The 25,566-nt window shown below is 40.3% G+C and overlaps 6 protein-coding genes across 17 annotated transcripts; 4 read left to right on the top strand and 2 right to left on the bottom strand.

Annotated features, from left to right (window-relative positions):
• The first annotated feature begins 69 nt into the window (after nucleotides 1-69).
• Nucleotides 70-4,442, top strand: gmcl1 (germ cell-less, spermatogenesis associated). 2 transcript variants are annotated; one of them, XM_079551371.1, is made up of 15 exons: nucleotides 70-406; nucleotides 593-785; nucleotides 856-979; nucleotides 1,076-1,172; nucleotides 1,239-1,336; nucleotides 1,421-1,533; nucleotides 1,638-1,703; nucleotides 1,843-1,927; nucleotides 2,075-2,165; nucleotides 2,232-2,372; nucleotides 2,445-2,514; nucleotides 2,597-2,672; nucleotides 2,749-2,894; nucleotides 3,174-3,261; nucleotides 3,330-4,435. In XM_079551371.1, the coding sequence occupies exons 2-15, from the start codon at nucleotides 604-606 to the stop codon at nucleotides 3,468-3,470; spliced, it is 1,518 nt and encodes a 505-aa protein (XP_079407497.1). In that variant the 5' UTR covers nucleotides 70-406; nucleotides 593-603; the 3' UTR covers nucleotides 3,471-4,435. The 2 variants fall into 2 exon arrangements, with proteins under 2 accessions (XP_079407497.1, XP_079407496.1); XM_079551370.1 differs by having other exon boundaries at nucleotides 2,232-2,514; nucleotides 3,330-4,442.
• A 551-nt stretch (nucleotides 4,443-4,993) lies between these two features.
• On the bottom strand, nucleotides 4,994-6,108 carry fam136a (family with sequence similarity 136 member A). The gene is made up of 4 exons (XM_079551372.1): nucleotides 6,047-6,108; nucleotides 5,853-5,941; nucleotides 5,592-5,732; nucleotides 4,994-5,419 (listed from the first exon to the last, which is right to left on the bottom strand). Exons 2-4 carry the CDS (start codon nucleotides 5,937-5,939, stop codon nucleotides 5,234-5,236), a joined length of 414 nt encoding a protein of 137 aa, XP_079407498.1. The 5' UTR covers nucleotides 5,940-5,941; nucleotides 6,047-6,108; the 3' UTR covers nucleotides 4,994-5,233.
• Nucleotides 6,109-6,671: 563 nt separating this feature from the next.
• Nucleotides 6,672-9,843, top strand: pcyox1 (prenylcysteine oxidase 1). Its single transcript, XM_079551749.1, has 7 exons — nucleotides 6,672-6,832; nucleotides 7,124-7,268; nucleotides 7,347-7,553; nucleotides 7,640-7,814; nucleotides 7,893-8,104; nucleotides 8,175-8,327; nucleotides 8,992-9,843. The coding sequence occupies exons 2-7, from the start codon at nucleotides 7,157-7,159 to the stop codon at nucleotides 9,660-9,662; spliced, it is 1,530 nt and encodes a 509-aa protein (XP_079407875.1). The 5' UTR covers nucleotides 6,672-6,832; nucleotides 7,124-7,156; the 3' UTR covers nucleotides 9,663-9,843.
• A 1,596-nt stretch (nucleotides 9,844-11,439) lies between these two features.
• LOC306959467 (uncharacterized protein) lies at nucleotides 11,440-13,934 on the top strand. Of its 4 annotated transcripts, none has more exons than XM_079551583.1 (6): nucleotides 11,440-11,576; nucleotides 11,676-11,729; nucleotides 12,851-12,877; nucleotides 13,241-13,291; nucleotides 13,577-13,627; nucleotides 13,782-13,934. In XM_079551583.1, the coding sequence occupies exons 1-6, from the start codon at nucleotides 11,525-11,527 to the stop codon at nucleotides 13,871-13,873; spliced, it is 327 nt and encodes a 108-aa protein (XP_079407709.1). In that variant the 5' UTR covers nucleotides 11,440-11,524; the 3' UTR covers nucleotides 13,874-13,934. The 4 variants fall into 4 exon arrangements, with proteins under 4 accessions (XP_079407709.1, XP_079407708.1, XP_079407711.1 ...); XM_079551582.1 differs by having other exon boundaries at nucleotides 13,776-13,888; XM_079551585.1 differs by lacking the exon at nucleotides 13,577-13,627 and having other exon boundaries at nucleotides 13,782-13,932.
• A 246-nt stretch (nucleotides 13,935-14,180) lies between these two features.
• On the top strand, nucleotides 14,181-16,258 carry LOC306983108 (uncharacterized protein). 8 transcript variants are annotated; one of them, XR_013794259.1, is made up of 6 exons: nucleotides 14,181-14,285; nucleotides 14,360-14,392; nucleotides 14,474-14,512; nucleotides 15,074-15,106; nucleotides 15,192-15,224; nucleotides 16,088-16,174. XR_013794259.1 is itself a non-coding variant. In XM_079582834.1 (5 exons), exons 1-5 carry the CDS (start codon nucleotides 14,335-14,337, stop codon nucleotides 15,332-15,334), a joined length of 303 nt encoding a protein of 100 aa, XP_079438960.1. In that variant the 5' UTR covers nucleotides 14,187-14,334; the 3' UTR covers nucleotides 15,335-15,514. The 8 variants fall into 8 exon arrangements, 4 of the variants coding, with proteins under 4 accessions (XP_079438960.1, XP_079438959.1, XP_079438962.1 ...); XR_013794257.1 differs by adding an exon at nucleotides 14,618-14,650 and having other exon boundaries at nucleotides 14,187-14,392; nucleotides 15,195-15,224; nucleotides 16,088-16,258; XR_013794258.1 differs by adding an exon at nucleotides 14,618-14,650 and having other exon boundaries at nucleotides 14,187-14,392; nucleotides 16,088-16,183.
• A 193-nt stretch (nucleotides 16,259-16,451) lies between these two features.
• Nucleotides 16,452-25,154, bottom strand: slc20a1b (solute carrier family 20 member 1b). The gene is made up of 11 exons (XM_079582708.1): nucleotides 24,853-25,154; nucleotides 23,455-24,061; nucleotides 23,221-23,361; nucleotides 23,031-23,116; nucleotides 22,834-22,930; nucleotides 20,929-21,048; nucleotides 19,374-19,658; nucleotides 18,482-19,094; nucleotides 18,212-18,397; nucleotides 18,054-18,138; nucleotides 16,452-17,645 (listed from the first exon to the last, which is right to left on the bottom strand). The coding sequence occupies exons 2-11, from the start codon at nucleotides 23,813-23,815 to the stop codon at nucleotides 17,478-17,480; spliced, it is 2,142 nt and encodes a 713-aa protein (XP_079438834.1). The 5' UTR covers nucleotides 23,816-24,061; nucleotides 24,853-25,154; the 3' UTR covers nucleotides 16,452-17,477.
• Between the last annotated feature and the right edge of the window lie 412 nt (nucleotides 25,155-25,566).

Here is a 25,566-nt window from a genome sequence, read left to right as displayed (position 1 = left end):
TTTTCACCTCTTACGACAGGAGGCAGTAGTGAGCATAGTGGACCACAGCGCGTACACCACGCACCAAGCAAGAAAAAGAAGAAGGGGAAAAAAAACAAAAAAAAACAGCACCTCTGAACAGCACCTCTTTATGTAGTGTTAAATGTCTCATCTACCTCACTCTGGGACGACCTTTTTATGTGTTCAACATGTAATCGAGTCTGGGGCGCGTTGACTTGTTGAGAGGCTGCTTCATTTGAAGAAGACACTCACTTGAGGCATTGCTCTGCTTTCCAGACAAGGTTTTGGAGCTGGGAGGCTAGCTTTGTATTTAGCACATCTTCAGCCCGTCACCACTTGAGCCGTTGTCAGCAGTTGTCATCTGTTTGTCTGACCTTTTTTGGCTTGCTCACTCTTAAACGTGAGGGTAGGTATGTTATATAGCCACCTTAACTGTATTTGTTTTACATTTGGAGGCTGGCATCCGATCATTGGCCTTTTAAATGTTTTAGACATGAAGTAGAGCTGATATTTTTTCAACTTTGTCCCACTTCTCTTACATCTACATATGGGTTAGTTCTTCAAGTCATGATCTGTTTTCTGTTTTGCAAAGGAGGAATAAATATGGGAGGTCTGGGAAGCAAGCTCCAGGCCCCTTCTGCAGGACCAGAGGAAATTGTGGAGGGAACCAGCAGCATTCACATACACAAACACAGTTGTGAGTGTAAGAAGCGGAAACGTAATGCCCAATGTGACTGTGAGAGTGAGCAAGATGAAGATGATGCTGTGTTGGATACACCTCGCAGGTCAGTCAAGCACAGGTGTATAATTTGCATTTTCAACAATATGTTCTACTGTCTTTTTTTCTTCATACAGAAAGAAATTGAAAAGCACTTCCCGATACATTTATCAGACTCTATTTCTAAATGGGGAAAACAGCGATATTCGGATTTGTGCTTTAGGGCAAGAGTGGAATCTTCATAAAGTTTACCTTTGTCAGGTAAGAAAGAACAAACAAATAAACAACAAATGTTCCTTGTAATAGACTGTTGCACATTGCCTCTCAGTTGTTTCAAACGTCTCCTTTGTGTTCCAGTCTGGGTATTTTTCCAGCATGTTTAGTGGCTCTTGGAAGGAATCAAACATGATGGAGATCAAACTTGAAATTCCTGACCAAAACATTGACACTGAAGGTAAATAAACGAACCGATACCTTTTAAATGTGTGCAATAATGTTACAAAATCCTTTTTGTTTTAAGCCCTTCAGGTTGTGTTTGGTTCACTATATCGAGATGATGTATTAATTAAACCCAGCAGAGTCGTCAGTATTTTAGCTGCTGCTTGTATGCTACAACTGGTGAGTAAACCTTTCACATGGACACATTTATAACAATATTCTGGTAATTATAGCGCCTTAATGATAAATGTGACTGGTTGGTAGGATGGATTGATCCAGCAGTGTGGAGAGACCATGAAGGAAAACATCAGTGTGAAGACTGTGTGTGGCTATTATGCTTGTGCTGGCATATATGGCTTGGATTCAGTCATGAAAAAGTGAGTTTGTTTGTTTATTTATTTGATCTAATTTTACAGACAGAGTCAAACCATACCATAGAAAGTTAGTGATTGATTTTTTGTGCCTTCGTTTCCTTTTACAGATGTCTTGAATGGCTTCTCAACAATCTAATGACCCACCAAAATGTGGAGTTGATGAAAGAACTTGGGTAGTTATTTGCTCAACACATTTTTCTCGGATTTGCATTTCAGTAATGTACACAACCAGTTACACTGCTTTAACCTTGCCATATAGATTCTATATTAGCTTTTTTTTAACTAACACAAATGTTTTACTTGTTATACTAGTGCGGAGATAATGAAGCTGCTCATTCAGTCCTCAGACCTGTTTGTCATGCAAGTAGAGATGGATGTATACACTGCTTTAAAAAAGGTAAATAAAACAGATTTTTTTTAAATAATATACTATATGGTGTTTACTCTTATACACCAGCATATATTTCTGTTTGTCTTTACGGTCTTGCTCCTTATATCACTTCCGAGAACCAAATCTCCCTAGCATTGATCCATTCTTTTGTAGTGGATGTTTCTGCAGCTCAACCCATCATGGGACGGTCCAATCAAACAACTACTCGCTGATGCTGATGACTGGCTTTGTAAAAGGCGAACAGGTAAGACCAACGTTTCTCACAACACCGTGTTGACCAATAATTGTGTTTTATTTGTGCACTTTACAGACCTCGGGGAGCAAGAACCTTTTTTAAACACAGAGGATGGCCAACCCTTCAGTTCGGTTTTTAAATATGTCCGTCTTCAGTACATTATCAATGATCTGGCATCTGCTCGTATCCTTGAGAGGGACAATATACTTCCTCCAGGTATCTTGATATGCTCTGAAAATGTTAAAACCACATTCTGTTCTGACTTCTCCCTTATCGTTTCTGCTCTAGATTGGCTAACAACTGTTTACAAAAATCAGTGGTTTGCCATGCTCAGAACGGAATTTGACAATGACAACGGGTAAGGGAAAATGGCACAGTAGCATAAAATATTCCCCTTGAAAGTGTATGTTACTGGCAAAGTGCATGTTTGATGTAATTAGTCCTCAGGAAGCAATCAAAGAAGAGCTTGAGCTGAGCAGTATGCGCTGTGGCAGAAAGTTGACTAAAGAAGGCGATGTAAGACCATTTTTACTTCTCACAGATTTTTGTTACATAACATTTTCTTGTAATTTTAATTATGACATTTTTTCAGTACTGCTGGCGGTGGACGGGATTTAACTTTGGCTTTGATCTGCTGGTGACCTACACAAACCGCTTTATTGTGTTTAAACGGAACACTCTGAGTCAGCCATGTGGGGGCGCTGTCAGTCTCCAACCCCGACGGCATCTGGCATACAGGTGAGAGAATACATAATTTGGCTTTTCTCTCTTTTTTCATTATTATTCTGATGGATGCCCTACAGAGATCAGCAGTGTCATTCTTAATTAACTAGATTACAAAATGTATTCAACATTCAGTATGTTGAGGTCTGATACAAACATTTTCTAAATTGTTAAAGGAATGGGTCTCAAGGCGTGTAGGATCTGAATCCTTTGCTAATTCAATTGGATAGTAGTAGTGTGAAACCTTTCTAAATGTTCAATATGTAGTCTACAAACTTTATTATGTTTGTCCAGGTTACGTCTTGCATCATTTGATAGCCGTGGAAAACTGGTATGCAGTCGCTCAACAGGGTACCAGCTTCTTACACTAGAAAAAGACCAGGTTAGTCCTATTGAGGCTAAAACAAGAAATTGAAGGAAACGCCATGTTAACGCCGTGGTCCCTTTTAGGAGTATGTGGTGATGAACCTGGACAGTCGTTTACTGTCATTCCCGCTCTATGTCTGCTGTAATTTCCTGTATACGTCGCCTCACTCAGACCAGAGACCAGACTCTCCTGAACAAGAAGGCAGCACGCGGAGTGTGTCCTGATGAAAACAAATGAACATATGACTGCCAGTCCTGTGGAGCTGAAAAACTGACATGATCTTGTATGTAAAAGCCACCGCCACATTAATCACCCATGTTGTTTGCATGCTCTGTTCATACTGAATGTGATGTTCGGAGATTTGGTTCAGCAAAAGCATCAAGTTAATGTTGTTGAATGGCGGTAAAAACCTGCCCTGGTTTGCACTGTTTACTGGTGTTTGGACCATTGTTTACCTTAAACAATTGTAAATTCAAAACACCCAGATATATACTACATTATCAGCTCATTAGAGAAAAATTCTTTCCAACAGAGTAGTTAAAATTGTGCTTATTTGTAAGAACAAGGCGCACGTATGCTCCAAATGAAGCCAGTATTTTATCTCCGGTTACGTACCATTTTCAATGACCAAATGCAGTTGTAATGCTTATTGCACTTTATGCAACAGATTTATTTAATTTAGTTTCTGCATCCACTACAGTTATACAAAATACTTTGTAGAGTTTCAATGTATTAAATCAGTTGAAACTGAAAGGTTTTCTATGGGCTTATTTAAATATCACCTTAATCTTTTTTTTTCCGTTAACAGTTCAGTAGGAGGTTGTGTGCTGTGCACTGTCTCGTGAATGTACTGTAGATGTCCAATAATTGACACCTGCCTTAAGCCTCACAGGCTTTTTAGATGCCGTTTTTGTTTTGCAGTGTTAACCACAATGTAATCTGGTTACTCTATGGTGCTTTTGTACTTTTTTAAGTATTTAATAAATTCAGTACAGTAGTTATTTTCCTTCACTCTAGATTGGGCCCCATCTTTTGGAGATATGCTGTTACCTCATGTTATGGATCAAAATATATTGTCTATCTCAAATCAATTTTGCTTATCAGGTGTATGCTACAAAATCGTGCATGTTAACCAACTCCCTGTACAGTTCCACCTGTAATTGTTAACTTATTTTTTTGCTTCATTTTTTGTATTATTTTTGAAAAGATAAAATTGACAGCCAATAAACAGCCTATTTACATAGGTTGAGGTTTTCTGACTTTAGTCTGTGGTTTGATTTTATTAGTAAACAAGAAAACTATACTACTCTCTCGTCATACAAAAAATAAGTAAATAGAAGTATACAAAGGCAGGTTTATGAAGGCTCTTAGTTGTACAGGATATTTCCATTGCAGAAAATGTTTATCAAGCTGTCATCTGTACGGGGGTGTTATTTGGAATAAAGACATTACGCTGCTCATGAGAAACTATGGCTTCTGAAGTTGAGCTTCCTGGTATTAATCTCCACTTTGCATGTCAGATATTGGGTGGTTTTCCCTAATTCAATAGTAACAGTGTGTTGGCTCCATCATATGGGAGCAGGAAAAGAATTGAGGAAGCCTGTCGAATGAGAGGTGAAATGCAATCAATAAAATATATATCTAAAATTTTAACCCAGTGCTTAAAAGAATGAATTACTCTAGTTCATCCATCGTTTGCAACAAGCAGTAAATGAAAAACCTGACACTTTATGTAGGAAATATGTTATTCAAGTGAGTGTGTTAAGATTCATGCCATAACTTTACAGCGGCACTGACAAACCACTGTCGTAGCTTCCAGTCAGTATGAGACTGTTCACATTGCACAGACAATGACAACTTGTACGATCACATTTGAATCTTCAATGTACTGCCCCCAAGCCCTCAGAGGTAGTTCGGAGTTTGGTACAAACTGTTCCCTCTGCTCCTTGAGTCACTTTCACTCCAGGGTAGCCCACAGCCACCCTCACTATTGTAAAGAGTCCAAATTCTCCTTCAGCCTCCGGGTCATGCTGGGAATGAGGTTAATGTGGTCATCAACACATGTGCCCACACAGTGGTCCATCAATGATCTGACCGCAGGTTCCTTAGCGCCAGAGTCAAAAAGATCTTTTGCTTTGTCGTTGCAGTGCATTGTACACCTGGCCAATCGGTCCTGCACATAAACAGAAAAGATTATATTATGATAAGCGTTTAAGTGTAATGTATGGGATTGATATACTCAATCGTCATACTTTTTACAAATAAAAACAATCCTGATTGAATCCATGTATTTCTGAACAAGATGGTAGGCCTCTTAACTGCATGATGATCGACACATTCCTTACCTGAAACTTCTCCATCTCCATGGTGACCAGTGCTTGAGCCTGACCCAGAGGAGTGTGACACCTTTCGATGCACTGATGGACCTGGGCCATGGAGTCTGTGGAGCGGTCACAGCACTCCGCGCTACACTTGAACATACGGCCCTGTAATGAAGCAGCATATGTCTTTAGGTCTAGGAGGAACACTGAGCAGAGTGCATGTTGAGTTGGCCTGGCCAGCCAGAATGAAGCCTGGCAAATGTAGGAGAGTACGCGTGGACATACCTGCATTTTGCGAATATGGTCCCTCTCCAAACTCTGGACCATTTCTTCCACTACAGCTTGGACACGACCCTGGTGAGCTTCTGCCATTTCTTGTTCACAATTTTATATAGTCGGAAAATACAATTGAATTATGTCTACCGAAAACGTAATTGCAGTTGTTTGACAAAACAATTTAATGATTGTTATAAGGTCACCTCCATTCAAGCATGCTTCGTAAGCTGTAGCGTAAGCTTCCGGTGTTCTTCCGTAAAGCGTGAGCTTTGGCACTGCCCAGTTTCCGGTCTGTCACTTCAAATTAAAAACATAAAAACACATAAAACCATAAAACACGTTATTCAAATTGTTTCGCGGGCATGTGCCATGTACGGAATCCCTGAAAGAACATAGAATGAGATGTCAATGATGTACAAGCATTTTTTTTTATTTTATAAAAAAAAAAAAGAAAGAAAAAAAAGGAAGAAAAAAATATTTTCCCCGTAGATACGATTTGTGTACGTATTTATTTATTTTATTTTTCTAATTTTAACCTGATGAGCTGCCAGCCTCCATTCATTCGTCAGCCAGTTTAGGGAATGAATAAACCGGGCGCTCGTTTCGCACTTGTAGTGTGGATGCTCTGCGACTTGGCGCGTGGCGAGCAGCAGCAGCTAACCATGTGGCGGTAAAAGAACGGTTCTTTTTATGTAGGACTGGAATACAGAAATATGACTGTGATCTGATATGTTCTTGGGTCTATGTCCACGATGTGGTGCTCTCGATTAAAGCAATGCCTTCTACTTCTGTTCAAACAGATACGAAGAAGAAACCTCCCATGTTTTCCCCGGAAGTGAGGATCGCATTCAAGCAACTGCCAGAAAGTTGAACAATGATCTAGCTACACTTTCTGACTCATGCACCTGCCAGAAAGTTGAACAATTTAAATGATCTACACTTTCTGACACTACACTGTGGTCACACACAAAGACATCGTTTCACTCTAGGTAAGTGGCCAAAGTGGACTACAGAGTAAACTGTTGTGTTTTTAACTCAATTCAAATAGCGATATAAACGTCAAAGAGTTTACAGAAGTTGTGATTTCTATGGTTGTGGCTGTTTCTTAATGTACTTGGGACTTGGCTGTTGTTGATATGTCAGATTATCCAAATATTCATATTTTATATTAATGAATTGTTATATAACATGACATTCTGTGTCACCTTCGTTTGATATGATAAGAGAGGTTAGTCAATATGTGTGTGTTGTAATGCAGCCTTGTTTGCTCCTCACTACAGATGTGTGCACGTATTCAGCATTAGGAATCCACAATGAATCTTCACACCATGTCTCTGAGGGCGCTCCTGTTTCTGGGTCTATGGCACTCTGGCAGAAGGAGTCTAGCTTCAGCCCCACAACTTGGAGATCAGCCCAAAAAGATTGGTATGCCTCGTTCAATGATCATTATACTGTATAATCAAAACAACAAAGTAATAATAAAGCGTATTTTCTTTTTGAAAGCTGTTGTTGGAGCAGGAATTGGTGGGACAGCTACAGCTTATTACCTAAGGCAGGAGTTTGGTCCATTGGTGAAGATTGACGTTTTTGAATCCGGTGCTGTTGGTGGGCGTTTAGAAACTGTAAAGATGGGTGATTATGAATATGAGGTGGGCGGAGCCATTATACATCCTTTGAATCTTCATATGAAGCACTTTGTTGATAAATTGGGTAAATCTGATCATTTCCAGAATACGTACATATCCCTGCCTCTTCAATATTAATTAAGTTTGTCGCATTATCTAAAATGATTTTAGGCATTTCTCCCAGGAAAGATGTTCCATCTAAAGTGGCTATTTTCAATGGAAAGGAGCTTACCTTTGAGGAGAGTGACTGGTTCATCATAAATTTCCTGCGGTGCCTTTGGAGATATGGGTTCAACCTTTTACGAATGCAGATGTGGGTGGAGAGTATCTTGGATAAGTTCATGAGGTGTGTATAAACTGTGTGTGCTGTATGAGTATATCTATATGAAGTACTTGACTGGCCTCGTGTCTGTTCTGCGTACAGGATCTACCAGTACCAGCAGTATGGGTACTCCTTCTCTAGTGTGGAGCGACTCTTGCATGCCATGGGTGGTGATGGCTTTGTGACTCTTATGAACCAAACACTGGAGGAAACGATGATCGGTGAAGGGTTTTCTCAAGTTTTCATCAATGACTTTGTGGAACCCATCACTCGGGTAAACTATGGTCAAAGTGTCCGCATCAACGGGTTTGTTGGTATGTTCCACATGCAATAACAAATACTGCATTACCTTTTACAGATTTAATATATGCTTATGTGTTTTAGGTGCAGTGTCTTTGGCCGGGGCAGAGTCGGGCCTGTGGGCGGTAGATGGAGGTAATAAAAGAGTTTGCTCCGGTTTGCTGTACAACAGCAAAAGTGAGCTGATCCCGGCCAAGGTCACCTCGATTGCTGTCAAAGTTCGACCGTCTAAGTCAGGTACAATTAACTGTGTTAATTAATTTGTTTGTTTTACAAACTCCTCATTCAAATTATGGGAACAGTGACACAATTTATGCTGTTTACTGAAAACAACAACTATGCATATACACGACAGGGATCAATTTATCAGCTTTAGTTACAAGAGAAAACATTTCTTTAAACCTTTGCAAAAGTTATGTTATATCCTCATTATAGTAAATATTTGCATATTTTTGAGGAGTCTTTGTTTTAATTTCTGTTCAGGGTTTTATCTTTGTAATGTTTTGTCTGTTGTTGCTTTTGTGTTTTCGTGCATTATGTCTGCTGAATAGTTGCCAGTGATATTCTTACTCCTGTCATCTCGAGGTTGTTTATTGAGCTCTTTCTTTATAGCACAGTGTTTCAGGTGTTTCTGGTATTTCTCATTAGTCGGATTTCCATGTGAGTGAAAACTGCTGCTGTTTTGCTTTGTCTGTCTGTTGCTACTCATGTTGTGGGGTGGCTGCCTCTCAGAATACTGTTTTTTTTACATTGTTTTTTGCACACAGGTTATCTTTAATAATAGCTTGCCTGTAACCCAGGCAATAAAGGCAACATACTGTCCAAAAAAGGAATTACCGATTGAAAGTGAATATAAATGTTATTGTTTAAAGCTTTATGTGGGCTTTTTTGTGTGTTAAAGGGGCTGCAGCCAGTTTCTACGAGGTCAACTATGTGGGGGAAGATGGCGCTGCACACTCTTTGTATGACATAGTAATGATAGCTACTCCACTTCACCAGGGTAAATCGGACATCACCTTTTCCGGGTTCTCTCCTCCAATACCCTCTCATTACCCTGGGCGCTACCATCAGACTGTGGCCACTTTGGTCCATGGCCTGCTCAATGTGTCCTTTTTGGGCACCACAGAAGCAGCCTCAGACTTTAGGGTCTCCGATGTCCTTACCACATCTTCAGAAGACTCCATCATCCACAGTTTGAGCTCTTTGGACCCTGTGCACATTCCTCCTGGGTACAAACCATCCCCTGCAAGCCACAGAAAAGTCTGGAAAGTGTTTTCCCACGAGCCTCTGACCCAGGAGCAGCTGAAGAGCATGTTTCTTTCCTGGGATTCAGTGTCTGAGACACGCTGGCTGGCTTATCCATCTTACTCTCCACCACAACGTAAAACCCCACCATTCATCCTACACAAACGCCTGTACTATCTCAATGCTGTGGAGTGGGCCGCGAGTGCCATGGAGATGAGCGCCATTTCAGCAAGAAACCTGGCATTACTGGCTCATCATCGCTGGCATAATCAGGACAGCAAAATTGACCAGGAAGATTTGCACACTCGACTGCGAGGGGAACTCTGAGTAAGAAAAAGTACAAATTACTGCACTGAAAAGTCAGGGTTAAGCTCTTCAGGTATCTCTGTGGGATGTGCCTTGACTAATGAAACACTGAATAATAATGATTTAGATTATAGTTTCATTGTTTAGTTGGGAAAACTATTACAGTCTTACACAGGGTATGCAACCAAGGTTTGGCAAAAAAAAAACAATAGTTTTGGCGCACACTTGTGCGTGTTGCAGCTCTTTTTTAAAGTTCAATCTGGAAATTCATTATTCATTGTTGTACCTCAGGTACTCTTGTCAATCCTTGTAAATAAAAAATCTAATAGCTGTAACAACCACAACAATACCTACTTACTGTGAGCCACACACTGCCGGATGATGTGGACAAGTAAATACTAGGGCTGGGACGATGCACTTTTGTCACAATCCGATACGTATCACGATACTCAGGGGATAACCCGATACGTATCACAATACAGTAATTATGATGAAGTAATATGTTCACCTTAAAATGTGTAAAAAGAAAACAGTTATCGGTCCAAAGTTTATAAACCAAGTGCCATTTGACATTATTGAAGTGTTAAGATTTAAAAGTGCATTAAAGGTACATTATGCAACTTTTCATATGGAAAAAAATATTTTGATATTTGTGTGCATTTGACCCTGTAGTGAGCCTGTATGGGGGGTCAGCGTGGCGGCTTTACTTTCCGTCACAGTGATCTTTTTAACACTCCAGGATCAATTGTTTGTAAGGTTTTCACTGCTGACGGAGCCTCTGACCAGAAAACCTACTAAACAGTTGATCCTGGTGTGTTGTAGAGACCACTGTGATGGAAAGTAATGGCGCCACGCTGACCACTCATACAGCCGCTGGTCAAATACGCACAGATATCACCTTATTTTTCCCTCCATAAAAGGTTGCATAATGCACCTTTAACACAAAATGTAACAAAGTGCTGTTACTGGAAGACAAAGGATAAAAATGCCTCCAAACACAAGTATTGAAAGTATTGTTGATAAAGTATCGATACTTGGTATTGCAGCAAAAAGTATTGTGATCCGATATTTCCTCCTAGCCCTAGTAAATACTACTCCATTTGTGTTGAAATATTTGAGTTAAATGTTTTGAGCGTTTGATTTTGTGAGATTTTTTGTCTAAAAGTGTAAAAATCCTTAGATCATCCAACATTTTAAAATCTAACCTGTGTGGATGAATGATTCTATTGTGCCTTGTCATGAGATCTCTCATAACATAATTTCTCCAGATAAATAATAGTTTGAAATGTTACTTTTATGTGATTTGTGACTCTATTTTAAACGATGCAGACAAAGAAACGCTGCCACTTGACGTATGTGTTTGTAATTACAATACAATAATTTGGTAATTGCATTATAGTGTTTTTTCAAAGTTTTGTTTTTGTGTTTTTTGTTGTTGTCCAAGAACTCCAGCAATAATGTTTGCACTTTAATTCAATGGGCTTACTGTACAACCCCAAATAATGTTTACAATCACAATAAAAGGTGTGATTAAAATTGACGTAGTATCAATGGGTCCATTGTTTTGTACAAATGTATTATGAAATGCCGCACCATTTTATCATCTCTGTTCCATAATCCTCTTTTATGTTCTTTTTTTCCTCCTCCAAAGAGACAGCACAGACACACGCCAAATGTGACCGAGGAGTCAACAATGGGACGCATTTAGGGGCTGAAGAAGGAGGGTTCTGTCCTTTCAGGTAGGAGGGAGGGCGACACTGGTACCACAGCTGCTTGTCAATACCCAGCATGTGATCCAGCTCCAAATATAAAGGCCCACTCGACAAAACAAAACATTATAGATACACAGCAATATTTTCAACCACCAATATTGAAGAGTCGAGATGAGAGCTTTGTTGGCAGTCGTGGTCCTTTCTGTAGCAACATGTCACAGCGGTAAGATCAATCACTTGGGGCTCTTTTTAAAAATGTTTGTTCATAGCAGGTGGAGGAGGAAATGGATAATGTCAGGATTGTTTTATCTTTGTGTTCCAGCACTGTCTGCATCTCTGGAGGGTGCAGAGAAAGAGGAGAAAGAAATTCAATATGGTAATGAGAACATTTATTTTTCGTTTCGTTAGTTTCACAATCAGAGGTGGGTGGACTGTATATTTTTTTCATTTGTTGGCATTGTCACGAAGATTTTTACCCTTGCCAGGCCAAGCATTCCCACATGTTTCAAGTAGGAGAAGCGCTGTGTTTCAAAGAAGAACAGGTAGTTTAAAAAAGTAAGAAGTTACCTGAGTAAATGTAACTGAGTGCTACCCACCTCTGGTCACAATTCAGTTCGGATAATGATCAAAGGCCCTATACCTGATTTTTTTTTTAGTTACAAACAATGAAAGAGAAAGTGAGTAAATTAAATTGTTGTTGTGGTCTAAACCCATTCTTAATACATTTAACATATCCCGATTCTTAACAGGGAGGGCTTTATAAGTGTGTTTCATTACAGGCAGAGTCACTTTTCAGGGTCACTGTCACTGAAATGCATGAAAACTATGGTCCGCAAGTTCGTGAAAGTGATGCAAATGCTTTGTAATTAGATGAGCAGTTTTTCCTTTTATCTTGGTTTACAATATACTGAATGAGGACAAAACAGCTTCAGTTTCATTACTAGGAGAATAAGTCGGGTATAGGGCCTTTAAGGGTGCGTTCACACTCGAAGTGGACTCTGCACATGGATTTATTAAAGATCTCTGTATGGTGCACTTCCTGGGAAAATGTCTTTGTGTTGTACACGTCGCCTGGTCACTTGTGAACACTTATGAACCACATAAAGGACTTCTGAAACAAAACGCCTAAAGATCAGATCAGAAAGAAAGTGCATTTAAACTTACTCGAATCCATAGAAGCAGGAACAAAACTCACCATTCAGCATTTTGGTGTTGCTGTTTTATTGTTTGTTTGTTTTATTTATTGTCAATTAGCTACCATTAGTCTTCAGTTTTGTTTGTAAGTGTTGTGGTAAACCAGGGTTAGATGAGCTTCACAAAAGCAGCAAAATCTCCCCTGGAAGTGTGCTCATAAATATTCAAGTACTTCAGCCTGTATTCTATGATGAAACACGTGATCTTGTAAATATTTCGCGTGAGCATATATAAATATCTTTGTTGCTCATTGTCTGTTTTTGCCTACATTTTTTGTTTAAATATGATTTTCCCCTTTTGCAGATGGCCTTGTTGAGCTTCTGAAAGTTGGTATGTGCATTACTGCAGCTGAACACTAGGTGGTGATGTTCTGTTGCTCAGCGTTCCCATTTTCCTTTAGGAATAACTAACTCTAAATAACCTACAACTTTATACATTAATAAACTAAACAGAATAGGCTATATCTAGCTTTTGCCATGGTGATTAAAAACAGTATGCGGTTTGATTGATTTCTTTAATTCTGTTTGTCCTTTTTCTAAGCGCAGACGCATCAACATAGTTTGATAGCCTATAAAACTAATAAAACAATGTGTAAATAAGCTTTGACAATACCTTTATTAGGCAACACTGTGGGACTTCTGGGATGCTGTGTTATCACATTGCTCTGTCCTCAAAGTTGTGTTCTTTGTTCAGATCAGATGGAATTTGAGGCGGCTCAAAAGGGAGAAGCGGCACAAATGAACGGTATGTACTTTGTTGAAGAAGCCCTGTGATGCAATGTTTTACCTGTCCTATGAATGTACAGACTCTAAAGTGTCAATGCAGTACCCCTTGACTAGGTCCACAGCTATAGGGTTAATATTAATGACCATCAACATGTACCTTAAGGCTAAACAAGTAATAAATACCCACAGGGCCAGTGGTGTTGTAAAAGAGTGTAAAAAGAGTAAAAAAAAGTGTGCTGTGTGTTTGTAATATTTCTGTTTAATCAGTGTTGACAGTGATTACAATGAGTTTGGTTTATCTTAGAACCACTGCAGTATGAGGCAGCTCAAAAAGAGGACACACTTGTTGTCAATGGTACGTCTTAACCAGTGATTTTCTTTAATGTGAGATCAAGCTGTTTAATCTTATCATTGAGGTCAAAACATAGAAGACAAAACAATCAAACAAAAGCAGTTATCTTGTGACTTTACGATAATAACATGTTCCATCTTCTTCCGTGAAGTAACAGTGGGAGACAGTGAAGATACCCGCTATTTGGGTGAGTATCACGCATTCTCCCAGAGGTTTGTCATGTTTAGTCAAGTAGGTTTACCTGGGTAACTTGAAGAGATTGTACTTCTAAGAATACTTTTATTACACAGTACTTTTGGCTTCATAACTTTGTAATCTTACTTACGATACAGTCCCGCAATAACAGGGGATATTGCATTTTGCAAACCGGTTATCATTTTATTACCAAGACAATTCTATTACTTTCCTGGAAATTTACAATCTGTGTCCTTTCCTTGTGTAATAACCATAACCATGTTATTAGACTTATACCATGATATTTCTGTGCTATAAAGTGCTATCAAAATCTACACTTACATCTAAAAGCAATTCTATGGATAGCAACTACTTTTGCTCTTACTTCACCCCCCTCTGCACACTCTGTCAGCTTAAAGTACTTGTTTGGTCAAGCGTTGAAGACATTTCTCATGGTCTTTTTCAGAGGCTGTTAAGCATGGCTGTGGTAAGTTTCCAGTGTCGGGTCGGCTTGAGTTTAGTGCGGTGTTAACGGCATGTTTGTGTTAAATGTAACTGTAGAGGAGCAGCAGGGACCAGCTGATGTCAACACAGGTGTGTAACATATTACAGCGTGTGATCTGTCTTAAGCTTAAACTGCACATTACATAACTCTGAAATCCTCCTCCTCTGCAGGGGGAGATGGGCACTCACAGGCTGCAGTGTCCCGGGACGGTAAGACACACTGTTACTAGTCAGGAGGTGGCAGTAAAATCCTATTTGGAATTGAATGTGAAACGACAAAACTGAATTCAACTTGTATGTGTGTGTTTAATACAGAAACTCGGTCAAAGTCAACAGAGGAGACAGAGGGTTAGTGTCTGTTAATGCAAAAAGTTGTGTTGGTTTTAACCATATGTTACAAAATGAGCCTCCATGATTACTTGTACCACTATAAAGATGTGGGTATAAGCGTGTTATCTTTCTGTAGTACTTTCAACAATCAGTCACAAGTTCTTTGGACAGATGAAGTAAGTTAAAGATTAAATGAGAGTCAGGACTTCATGACCTTGGCTCTGAAACTGCCTATTACATACAGTCGACCGTGCGAGATGGAAAAGAACTACCGGTAGTCTTTACATAAAAAATAATAATAATAAAATAAAATGTAATTTATCAAATGTAAAAACAAACACTTTGTATATTTCATTAAAACCCTATTTAGTGATATGTAAAGTGCATTTATATATTTATTATAGAGAATAAACAACTATTGTCCCATTATTGTTTTCGCAGGAGAGGCAGTGACAGAATCCGCGAGCAGTTCAGGTAGGATCCAAATACTGTGTATATACTTTTATGGAATACTTGCGCACAAGCAGTGATTATATCTTTGTTTGTTTTTTCATTATAGAAGAAGTTGCTCAAGATTTAACCAAGCAGCAAGGTAACTGCCTGGACAGTTTTACTCTGGAGGTCAGAATGAGGTTGACTCAGTGTATGTGTATAAAAGCTGTGGCTGCAGACAGTAGGGGTGTGGGCTGGGGACAGTCATAACATTTTTGTGGCCCACTCAGACGTGGTACCTGCCCAGGCGAGATGTGGTGAGGAACTGTTTTGAGCGGCGCAGTGAAAGTTAAAATGGTTGGTTTTGCAATGGCCCAGATTTGAGACAAACAAAACCAGACAGAGCCAGTCTGTTGGATAACAGACAGGCTGAAGGAAATTGTGAAGCTTACAAATTTACAACAAGTGAATGTATTTCAGTCTAACGTTGTTGTTGTTTTGTCTGGTAAGAGACAGGCACAACCACGGTAGTCCAAATTAAACTTCAGAGCCTGACCCACTAAAAATATGGCCCACTTGTTTATTCAGGCCCATTCTCTTGATGTGCGAAAAATCTAGGACAAAAATCCAGGCCACTCTGTGACATGTGTCCCTCGGTGCTTATTGAGCTTGATTTATACTTTATCAACTGCATTGGTTATTTTTGGAAAAAGTGCAATGCCCTGGCCTGCACCAAAGGATGCTTGGATCAATTCATTATATACGTAGCATTACACACACTGCGCTGGTTCAGTGTTTACTTTAGACTGATAACAGGATAATTTCCGTTGTAAAAGTGATATGAACACACTTGCCTTGTTTTTACACAATGGTGCAGTCAGTCATTACCTGCACGCTTGTGACTCATAAACTATAGACATGAGTCATATGCTATAGTAATTCTGAAAGGCCTGGAAAAATACTGAATTCTGTTTGTGACACAAAGCTGGTATAAAGGAAATGTCTGTCTGTTTTGCGTCATAGATGAACAGGAGTGAAAGACCATCGCCCACCAGTGCCGGGCCTTACTGAGCTCAGTCAATAAAGGAACCATTCCACCCATTTGTGTCATGTGGTCTTTTGTTGTTGTCTGTGGTATGACAAAGCTGACATTACATCAGCAACTCCCACTGGGAAAAACTAGGATACTTCAACCTATTTTAACTTTCAGTATGCAGGAAAAACAACTGGATTTTATGACATACTATTTTAAAACCTACAAGCTATATTTAGTTAACCGCAACCCCTTTTCATATGAATTGAGTTAGTGTCTGAGTTTGTTTCAACTTGACTGACACCTGTTCAAACAACAAATAGACATTTGAGTAGGTTTTCCATTTTTTTTTATTCTTTATTTTTTTTTTTACAAGTCCTGTTCATGTGCATTTAAAAAAGAAAGAACAAACTTCTTTGGTACCTAAGAGAAAATAAAACAATTAAGGCCTCTACAGAATCAATAGATCAAAAATGCATTTTGTACTGCAGCCAAAACACCACAAACTAGATACAGATGTGTTTACTCTAGCCGGTTTGACCACTCCCACTAATTGTACTTGCAAAATGTTTAAGCAAGAGCAACTCAAAATTCTAGGTAGGAGCTATCTTCCAAGAACAGCACTGACCATCCAGTCCTAGCTGAAATGAGCAAGGCTTAAGCAGGCCCAGGGCATTTTACCATTAAGCATGTGTGACGGCAATCAAGTTTTACAGGTACTGTAAGGTCTTATTCAGAACATACGTTTCTGCATGATGACATTCTAGTGTTACATTTTCTGTGTCTCAAGTAACCAAAGCCTTTTACAGCATTGCTACAGCTGCTCAGATAATGAAAAAGTACATCTGAAAGATTAACATATGAGGTGTATGTTCAACATACTGACAGGTCATAGAATTCCCAGCTTGAACCAAATACATGTGTCTTGAATCAACGGGAGTCATTTCTATGACCTAAATACTGCTTGATGTTTATCTGCCCTCAGTATGTCATGAGATGTATCTAATGAACGAACACTGAATATGACTTTGAGAAGAAAAAAAAATCTTACACATAGCATGGATTTATATACAGTTTTAAAAAAAAAAGACCAGTAGACAAAAACAGCAATGTAAAAGAAGATATGGAAATGTTTGGAAAAAACCTCACAGGAGGTGAAATGTTCCATATGAATTCAAAATCTAGGTCAAAGATGATGTAACAAAGAGGCACAGGCCTATGTACAGGGCAACACTTAAATTATTGGCTTGAGGTAAGCGGTACATTACAGCCTGACCAGCCTCTCGATGCTGGTGCTCATAGGAGCAGTTTGCTGTTCAAAGGGTGCCTGGATCTGATGTGCATATGTGATTTGCTACAATCACTGGTCGTTTTGGCAATCTATGACTGGAAATTGCTAGAACTATAGATGAAGATCGCCATAATAGCAGCACTGATGAGTCCAGATATGGGCACAGTCACAAACCACGCCATGAAGATATTTCTGAACAAGCGCCAATCAACAGCTTTCCGTGAACGGAGCCATCCAACAGCTACCACAGAGCCCACCTGAAACAAGAATTACTATTACACTGGGAAGCACAAAGTGAATTGCAATCCTGTTTATCATTTACTTGTCCTTTATGATGCAAAGTAACTGGTTTTATAATGTTGATTCACCTTAAGTAAAATGCCCCCCCCATGCCACTTCTCAGTGCTCAAATTTCCCGTTCTTTGTACCATTTTAGCAGTCAATCTTTCAGCCTGTATCCAAATGCCTTACTTATGTGCCAAAACAAAGAACATTTTGTCCCATATGCAGTATTTTACTATGTACTATGAAAGCAAAGGGCATATGCACAATAGAGAACCTTCAAGGTAATTATGTTTCTGCTGTCCTTTCTGGAGAGATTGTACACTAGGATGCCACATGCCTCAACGTGGCTTTCTGTTTATTCTTGTGGGCGCCCCACTTACCTTGCAGTGTGTGGTGGAAACAGGCAAACCAATATTAGATGCAACAACAACAGTCAGAGCTGAAGCAAGTTCGATGCTGAAACCACTGCAAAGAAAACACCTTGTTAAAGTAAGGGCCCGTTAACGCTCAAATTGAAGCTTTCTGAATTGGTTTGTACCTTGAGGGAGTGATAGGGGTGAGGTCCTTGCCCATGGTCTGTATGACACGGCGACCCCAAACCCAAAGACCAGCGCAGATGCCCACTCCTCCGTACAACAGCAGCCAGATGGGCGTGGGGTTACTGGAAGTCACACTGCTCGTTGTGTAAACCAGCCACAATGCCACCAAGGGACCAATGGCATTACTGCAAAAAATATAGATTGTTATCCATTTTTATTTTAAGATTTCTACTCACAAACTTTCACCTCAAACATAGAATCGTGCATACCTGACATCGTTGCCGCCATGAGCAAATGATCCAAAGCAGGCGGTGAGGATTTGAAGAAACTGGAACAGTATTGAAACTTCTGGTTTATCTGCCTCTGGCCCGTCTTCGTCCAGGGAGCTCCGTGTGCTGCCAGCGTCTTCCTTTTCCACTTCCACATCCACAACCACCTCTCCTTCTCCGAGGCCTTCAGGGGTCGTGTGCTCGGCCACGGCATTACAGTAGCTGGTATAACTATCCATACGAATGCGTTTCCTTTCTGGGCCACCTGCTCCCGGGCACTTCTCTGCATTCTCACATGTACGGAAATCCCCATCCTTGTGCTTAAAGTCTCCATGCATCCCGATGATCGCCATGGTGTAGGAGGTGTAGCTGTTGTTGCGTCGGATTGGCCTTTCGCCGCCCTCGCCCATGCAGTCGCCAACTTTGGCCAAATGAAGCTTGTGGAGCAGGTCTTTGTAGAGGCCAGAGTCTTTGTGGACTGTGTGGTACTGAGTGTAGCCGTTGCTCACTATCTGCGCCGGCCTGTTGTTGAACTGCACCTGGTTATTGAACTGGACTTGATTGTTGAGTGTTTGTTGGTTTATATGGTTGTTCGATTGGATATGTTTCGAAACTAGAGACAAATGAAAAAACGTAATCAATAGAGTCCATAAACTGAGCAGACAAGCATGCAAGAACTAGAAGAGGCAGCACCGCTTCATAACAAGATATGACATTTTAGCCATTTAAAAAAGGTTTTAATCACTGGCCTTGGTGATAAAAAAATAGCAAAACTGGACAGTCAGTATTGGTCCAGTCAGTGTATTATACCAGCCCGTTATTCAAGTGGTTATATGTTTAACGTATTAAACTGTCATCACAGCTACTTGAATACTGTTCTCACTTCACTCACCACTACTTGTATTACTGTCTTCAGTGTCGTCAGAATCTCCAATGTCAAATGCCACTCTGCGCTCCTTATTACTGTCGACATCGTCAGAATCTCCAATGTCAAATGCCACCTTGCGCTCCTCCGGAGAGGCCAAGGTCTGAGCGGCAGAATCCTCCTGATTGGTAGCCGAGGCGGCAGGTGTGGATGTCTCCTTAGACGACTGCTTCAGGATTGGACAGTGGACCTCCTGGAGCTCCCTTTTCTCCATCAGGGGACTCTCAGAGGGACTGGCAGACTTGACATCTCCTAGTAGGGGGCACATTGTGGTGAGACAATCTTGAATCATGTCCAAACAAATACACATTTCCGTTACAAACATCAGAGCAATGAGGTACTGCACAACCCATTCAAGCCATATTGCACAACATTTTCCCTAATATATAAAAAAAATTACATTAAATAATAATTTTGCCTCCCCACAGACCTGACTTACAACTAGGCAAGTCAAGAATATCCCGTTTTAACAATTAATTTACTGCAGTTATAAAAGCATATGGCAGGTCGTAATTAGGTATACAATACAATAATGCCATTCGACTGTTGCAGAGAGCTGAACAGTATTCCTTGTACATGGCAGCAGCCTGATCTACAAGTCTGTACCCCATTACATTGAAATAAATTGCTTATATTTTGTTTAAATTCGGAGCCCACCAGGCAGATTTTATTTTATTTTTTAAGGGGGTTATTATAAGTCGGGGCTCGAGACAGTGATCGTAAAGAGGCACAACTTGTTCCCTGACCAGCATCAGAGGCGGTCGAGCTCAGGCAGCATCCATGGCATCATGACAATTGATGAGCAAAGCACTACTTTAATCTAGGTCTCCAATATGAGGAGTCCTTATATTGGAGACAAATTAAACGTTTGAAAGAAGACGAGGCAAAACAGACAGTCGATTTATGACACCGTCTCAGATGTTTCTTTGATTTCGCAGAAACGAGAAAACGTCTTCACCTGAAGTGGCCATATTTGCAGGTGGATCGCAGGTGTTCAACCGCCTAGGCTAGTGTCTCGTTCCTCTGAGTTAACTATCTCGAACCCTGACTTATTAACTCGGGCCCCAAGTAAATATCTAGCCCCCCATTTAGTAAGTCGGGATCCTGACATAATTACCCCCTTTTGATTTTTTTCCTTTTTTTTTTTTTTTTTAAATCTCATCCATGTCCCCTGGCAGGCTCCGTAAAATTTGGCTAAAATTTAACTTTTGCACATTTGCCATGAATAATTGTTTTGGGCTGCATTAGCAAACAAAATCAAAACACAGGATTTTACAATGTGGCCTTTTGTTATACAAGTTTTGCAAACGTAACACACAAACACTAATTTAGCTGACGGGATTTCACACTCTTATGTGGATTGTCTGGTTTTCTCTACCGAGGATTATACCACCAGTTAAAAAGCTCCCATCAATTGTGTTGAACTACTTTAGTCCATTTTGCAGATTAATTTGAAGCTCTGATGTGAAAGCTTTTGGCACATATGGAGTTAATGTGACAGCTACAACACCATGTGACTTACTTTCAATCTTCTTCTTGAGATGAGGGCAGACAATAAACCACACGATGAGGGCAGTGAGCAATGCACAGCCCAACGAGAGGAGAAGAATGCCCCACCATGGGATATGGTCAAATCCAAGCACTGTGAAAGCAAAAGAAAGGTTTGCATAAAATCAATTGTTAAGCCTATGAAGGAACAGCATAAACATAAGGTTTTAACTTTAGCTGAAGCTTTGAGAAAGAGTTCACAATTTTACAAGTACATAAAAGAACAAGAGGCTTCATGAAAGTCACAAGAGGAAGAAAGGAGGAGTTGTAGCAGTGGGGTCTAGCTCATGCCAAGACTGCAGTATGCTGGTGCGGCAGATCTAGATGTAATGCAGTGCGCTTTAAGAATATTTGCATTTCCCCAGAGAGGCAGTCGTCTTTGTCAAAAAGGTTATGAGTCAGCAGTGACTGCAACAGACGCACAAAAAAACTCCTGCAACAGTCTCATACAGCAGCTCTGACGTGGTGACCTTCAACAAAAACACTTGCACTGTTTGTCATGTCTTAAAGATAAACAAAGGAAGTCAAGCACCAAGGCTGAAGATAAGTGTCTTTGTTTAGGTGGTCATTTTTGCTTCAGGGCAGAGTCCACACTGCACTCTCCAGTCACGCTGCAACACGAGACTGCAGAGCTACCACCTCATGTTTATTTTAGTTATGCAATGGAAGATCGCCCCTTCAGGACAGGCAAATGGGCGTTTTTTTTTTAATCCAACCGAGTGTATAGAAACACAAGAGGCAACATCCCATAACAGTAACTAACCCTTTGATAAAGTTATGTAATCGATACCCTTTCGAGTTTTGAAAAGCACAGAATTGTTGAGACCTTACCGAGCCACAGAACTTCTACAATATCTCGTAAGCTGCTCCGTTTCATGACTTGTTATAAAAGTAACACAAAAAACAAAACCTAACAATTTCAATGTTTGTCTTGCTCCAGTTTTTTTAGTATTTTTTTTAGAGTATTTGATAGTATTGGAATGTACAGTGAAATGCCTGGTGTCCACTCAAATTACTGTACAAGTGTTTAGCTGGCAGGAACACAAAGTTCTTTTACATGCCCTACATGAAGCAGCGAGCCCTTTCCACGGTTAATGTGTATCCCTGACGTGATCGTGTGATAAAAAGTTGTGCCAGATTTGGTTCATCCGACGTCATCACCCGTCAAGATTTTCTGCTCATTTTGCTTTTTTCATTCTAAACTTTTTGCGTAGATTGCATACATATCCGAGAGTTGAATGGTGGATTGCACCTTGTCTGATGTGAAGCACCCGAGTACTGGCCGCTTAAGTAAATTTTGTAGAGGTGAGGGACATCACTGCACAAAATGTGTCTGACTATGCAGGACTATGGACTGCATGAGATCTTCACTCTGATTGTGATGACACAGAGTGCACATACACATCAGTGGATATGCTCTGGCCTGTAGCCATCATTTACAGGCCCAAGCCAGTTAAGATCTTGGAACTGAGGCCCTGTAGAGAAAACAAAGGAGCAAAAAGGTTCTTGTTTAATAAACTGATACTAAAGGCAAAAAAGTCAAGATAATTTTAGGTATAGTCCTACTCCACAGAAAACAACTTTTACTTGTCTTTTCCTTTTGCAAGCCCCGTGATGTCAAGAGCAAAGTGAAATATTTCCATGTTGTGCAGAGTGTTAAACTTTCATTGAAGCTACCACAAACCACACCACAAGAAGTCCCAAAAACATGATTATAAAAAACAAAAAAACACACACACAGGCTCTGAAATGGTAAACACTGTCTGGTACAGTCTGGCAGTCATGTCTGTGCGTATTATTCACTGTCTGAGGGGCAGTTCCTTTAGAACTGTGGCTGTGGGCAGGCATGCAGAGCTAAGGCAATGACAATAATACTCACCCGGCGCTCCTGTGAACATAATAGAGAACAGGTTGATTCCCATCGTTATGGCATAGAAAACAGGCAGGGCCTTTAATCCATTTGGAACGGGGTCTTTCTGCAAACAAAAGGAACTGATCAGCAATCCATAAAAACAAGCCACTACTAATTTAAAAGAGCTTCAATCTCATGTCAGATACATTATTATTTAAGATTACCTTTTGTAAAATGAACATGCGCACAATGTAGAAAACAATTCCAGATGCAATACCAGAAAGAAGAGGACTCAGGAACCAAGAAGCCACTGGAAAAATAATCGTTATATTTATGTAACTACAAGCTTAAAACAATTATTTGAATTGTGTCGGATGGACTAGTACTGAGTAATGGTTAAATATGAAAACCTACCAATTCGTAGAAGTTCCAACCATTTGACACCTTGCTGGCCTCTGGCAACTAGTGAGAAGCCAATAGTGGCACCAACAATGCAGTGTGTTCCAGAAATCGGGAGCTTAAGGAAGGAAGCAGCCAACTGCCAGACAGCAGAACCTGAAGATGGTTACAGTATAATTACTACAATTATACAAATTCAAAGTGAAGTAGACAAATGATATAATTCATGTACAGAAAGTCAATACTCACCAACCATGGCACTGACGGACCCGGCCATTAGCACGTGTTCAGAGCCATTGTACATGCCGACATCTATGATACCTTTACGTATAGTCTCACTCACTTTGGCTCCAAGGAGAACTGAACCCAGAGTTTCAAACACTGTTGCCAAAATGCAAGCCTGTCGTAATGTAACCACTCCAGAGCCTACTGCTGTGCCAAAGGAGTTTGCAACATCATTGGCTCCAACAGAAAATGCTAAAATGAAGGCGATGATAAAGCCAACAATCAGCAACCACATGTACTCTGTCAACGGTGTGTCAGTTACAACTCCAGCAGTGGTTGCTAGGATTAAAGCAGCTGCAGTTGCAGTTGCAGTTGTGGCGTCCATAATTAAATACTTTCAAAAGCTTTTTCACAAAAAGAAAAAAATAAATAACTCGCACTACCAGTACAGTGCAAATTTATAACAATTCTGGGTTCCAGAAAAATAATAATTAGGTATTGCAATAAAATATGCTTAATGTTATCCTGTGATTATTATGATTCTGTTGTCCTGGCTTTGGAGCAGAGTGATTAAGCAGAGTGAGGAGCCTGCCATTGTGCAACAATGCCTGATGCGGAGCAGGAGCACATCCTGGAAACACAAATACAAACCTGTTAAATTTAAACATGACAAAGCTTTTAAAAACAGACAGCGTTACAGTGTAATGCCTGCCAGATACGTTGTGAATGGACATACGTCACTCGCAAAGCACTCGTAAAGGCTAGACCGGAACCAAGTCTTGTAGCCCTTAGCCATCCCCCTGAAACATCTATCAGGAAGCCATTTTTGTTCGCACGCAGACAAAGTTAAAAACAAAGACAATGAATGTGTCTATTGTTTACACGCACATAAAACTATGGATTCGGTCGGGACGCAAACGAGAATATGCTGATCAATATTTTTGGAGACGACAGAATTTCTACATAATGCACGTGTCGTCATTCATTCATAGCGCGAGCCGGCTCACGCGGTTGCCAATGACGCACACCCACCTTTTACGAATATAGTCTTGGTATTTAAATGATAAATATAACATACATGACTTGTTACTGACATGATGCGACTCAGTCATATAATCAACAGCGCATGTTACAACACAGAGACCGTTATCATCCGATCTAGAGACAGAGTCGACACAAGATGACTAGATCCAGCCCAACCACCGCTCCCACTAACAGTCCACAGTAAACACGGAGACACATCCACTTTGGACTGAAATCAAGAGCAGACACAGACTATATATACGCTAATATATCCCTTAGCTTAGTTGAAACTGAACGCCTTGAGCATTATAGGAGCATACGTCGTTTTAGCATCAATGCCTAGGAAGTGTAGAGGTGAAATAAATGAGCAATAAAACATTAAAGAAGGTTTATACTCACCACTCGTGACGGTTGTCTCGTAAGAGTGTCTGCTAAGTGCTAACCTAAGCTAATTAGCGCGCGCCACCAAACGTTGTTTATAGGCGGGCGCGGGACAATTAGTTACAGATTGACGCAGAAAAATCAAAAGTCCCAATCACGATCGAGGTTAAATATAAAAAAATAACCAGTCTATCCGAAGTTAAGTCTCTATTGCCGTAACTGCCTTGACAATTTCCCGATATAAAAGTCAAATGTTCTTTTGAATGAATATGTATCTACCGCATGCGAGGAGGAAGTGCTGAGACCCGGAGCAGACCGGTTGAGAGGCGCAGCAGCCTGCGTTTTTATTGGATACATCTCCAGAGGAAACCCCGCCTCTGACGCGCCGCTCACACCCAGCTGTCACGAGACACCAGCCCGTTACAAGTGATTGCTAAAACCCTGTTTATGGCGTCTGTCGATTGACTTGACACGGGTCCAGCAGCACTGTGTTAATTGCCTTTTGAAAGTCAGTCTTTAGCGCTAATGCTGCAATCGTACCCTATAACTCACTGTTTTTAGAATTGTACACGCTGTACAGCCGCCTGTGAGCGCGCCTACAGGGCGACATTACTGTAAAATCGAATTGCCTTCAGTTACCATGGAGATCGGCCATCTTTGCAGCTGTTAGCATACATTTCCATTGACTAACATTAGCTAAAAACAGTATAAAAAGTGGATAAAAAAGCCGTG

This window comes from Gobius niger (genome assembly GCF_951799975.1).
Source record: "Gobius niger genome assembly, chromosome: 2".
In the NCBI taxonomy this organism is placed as follows: Eukaryota; Metazoa; Chordata; class Actinopteri; order Gobiiformes; family Gobiidae; genus Gobius; species Gobius niger.
This window is presented reverse-complemented; position numbering and strand designations above follow the sequence as displayed.

Bases quoted from the DNA above. Each gene is read 5' to 3' on its own strand.
- slc20a1b (XM_079582708.1), bottom strand. From the start codon at position 23,815: ATGGACGCCACAACTGCAACTGCAACTGCAGCTGCTTTAATCCTAGCA. The intron at 19,095-19,373 runs GTGAGTGAAGTG...ATTTGTCTCTAG, and splicing joins AGACAGTAATACAAGTAGTG to TTTCGAAACATATCCAATCG. The intron at 17,646-18,053 runs GTAAGTGGGGCG...TTCTTGTTTCAG, and splicing joins TTTCCACCACACACTGCAAG to GTGGGCTCTGTGGTAGCTGT.
- gmcl1 (XM_079551370.1), top strand. From the start codon at position 604: ATGGGAGGTCTGGGAAGCAAGCTCCAGGCCCCTTCTGCAGGACCAGAG. The intron at 1,173-1,238 runs GTAAATAAACGA...TTTTGTTTTAAG, and splicing joins CCAAAACATTGACACTGAAG to CCCTTCAGGTTGTGTTTGGT. The intron at 2,166-2,231 runs GTAAGACCAACG...TGCACTTTACAG, and splicing joins GCTTTGTAAAAGGCGAACAG to ACCTCGGGGAGCAAGAACCT.
- LOC306983108 (XM_079582833.1), top strand. From the start codon at position 14,335: ATGTTTGTGTTAAATGTAACTGTAGAGGAGCAGCAGGGACCAGCTGAT. The intron at 14,393-14,473 runs GTGTGTAACATA...CCTCCTCTGCAG, and splicing joins ACCAGCTGATGTCAACACAG to GGGGAGATGGGCACTCACAG. The intron at 14,513-14,617 runs GTAAGACACACT...TGTTTAATACAG, and splicing joins GGCTGCAGTGTCCCGGGACG to AAACTCGGTCAAAGTCAACA.
- LOC306959467 (XM_079551582.1), top strand. From the start codon at position 11,525: ATGAGAGCTTTGTTGGCAGTCGTGGTCCTTTCTGTAGCAACATGTCAC. The intron at 11,577-11,675 runs GTAAGATCAATC...TTTGTGTTCCAG, and splicing joins TGTAGCAACATGTCACAGCG to CACTGTCTGCATCTCTGGAG. The intron at 12,878-13,240 runs GTATGTGCATTA...TTCTTTGTTCAG, and splicing joins TGTTGAGCTTCTGAAAGTTG to ATCAGATGGAATTTGAGGCG.
- pcyox1 (XM_079551749.1), top strand. From the start codon at position 7,157: ATGAATCTTCACACCATGTCTCTGAGGGCGCTCCTGTTTCTGGGTCTA. The intron at 8,105-8,174 runs GTATGTTCCACA...TATGTGTTTTAG, and splicing joins CCGCATCAACGGGTTTGTTG to GTGCAGTGTCTTTGGCCGGG. The intron at 8,328-8,991 runs GTACAATTAACT...TGTGTGTTAAAG, and splicing joins AGTTCGACCGTCTAAGTCAG to GGGCTGCAGCCAGTTTCTAC.
- fam136a (XM_079551372.1), bottom strand. From the start codon at position 5,939: ATGGCAGAAGCTCACCAGGGTCGTGTCCAAGCTGTAGTGGAAGAAATG. The intron at 5,733-5,852 runs GTATGTCCACGC...GCTTCATTACAG, and splicing joins ACCATATTCGCAAAATGCAG to GGCCGTATGTTCAAGTGTAG. The intron at 5,420-5,591 runs GTAAGGAATGTG...GTTTATGTGCAG, and splicing joins TGGAGATGGAGAAGTTTCAG to GACCGATTGGCCAGGTGTAC.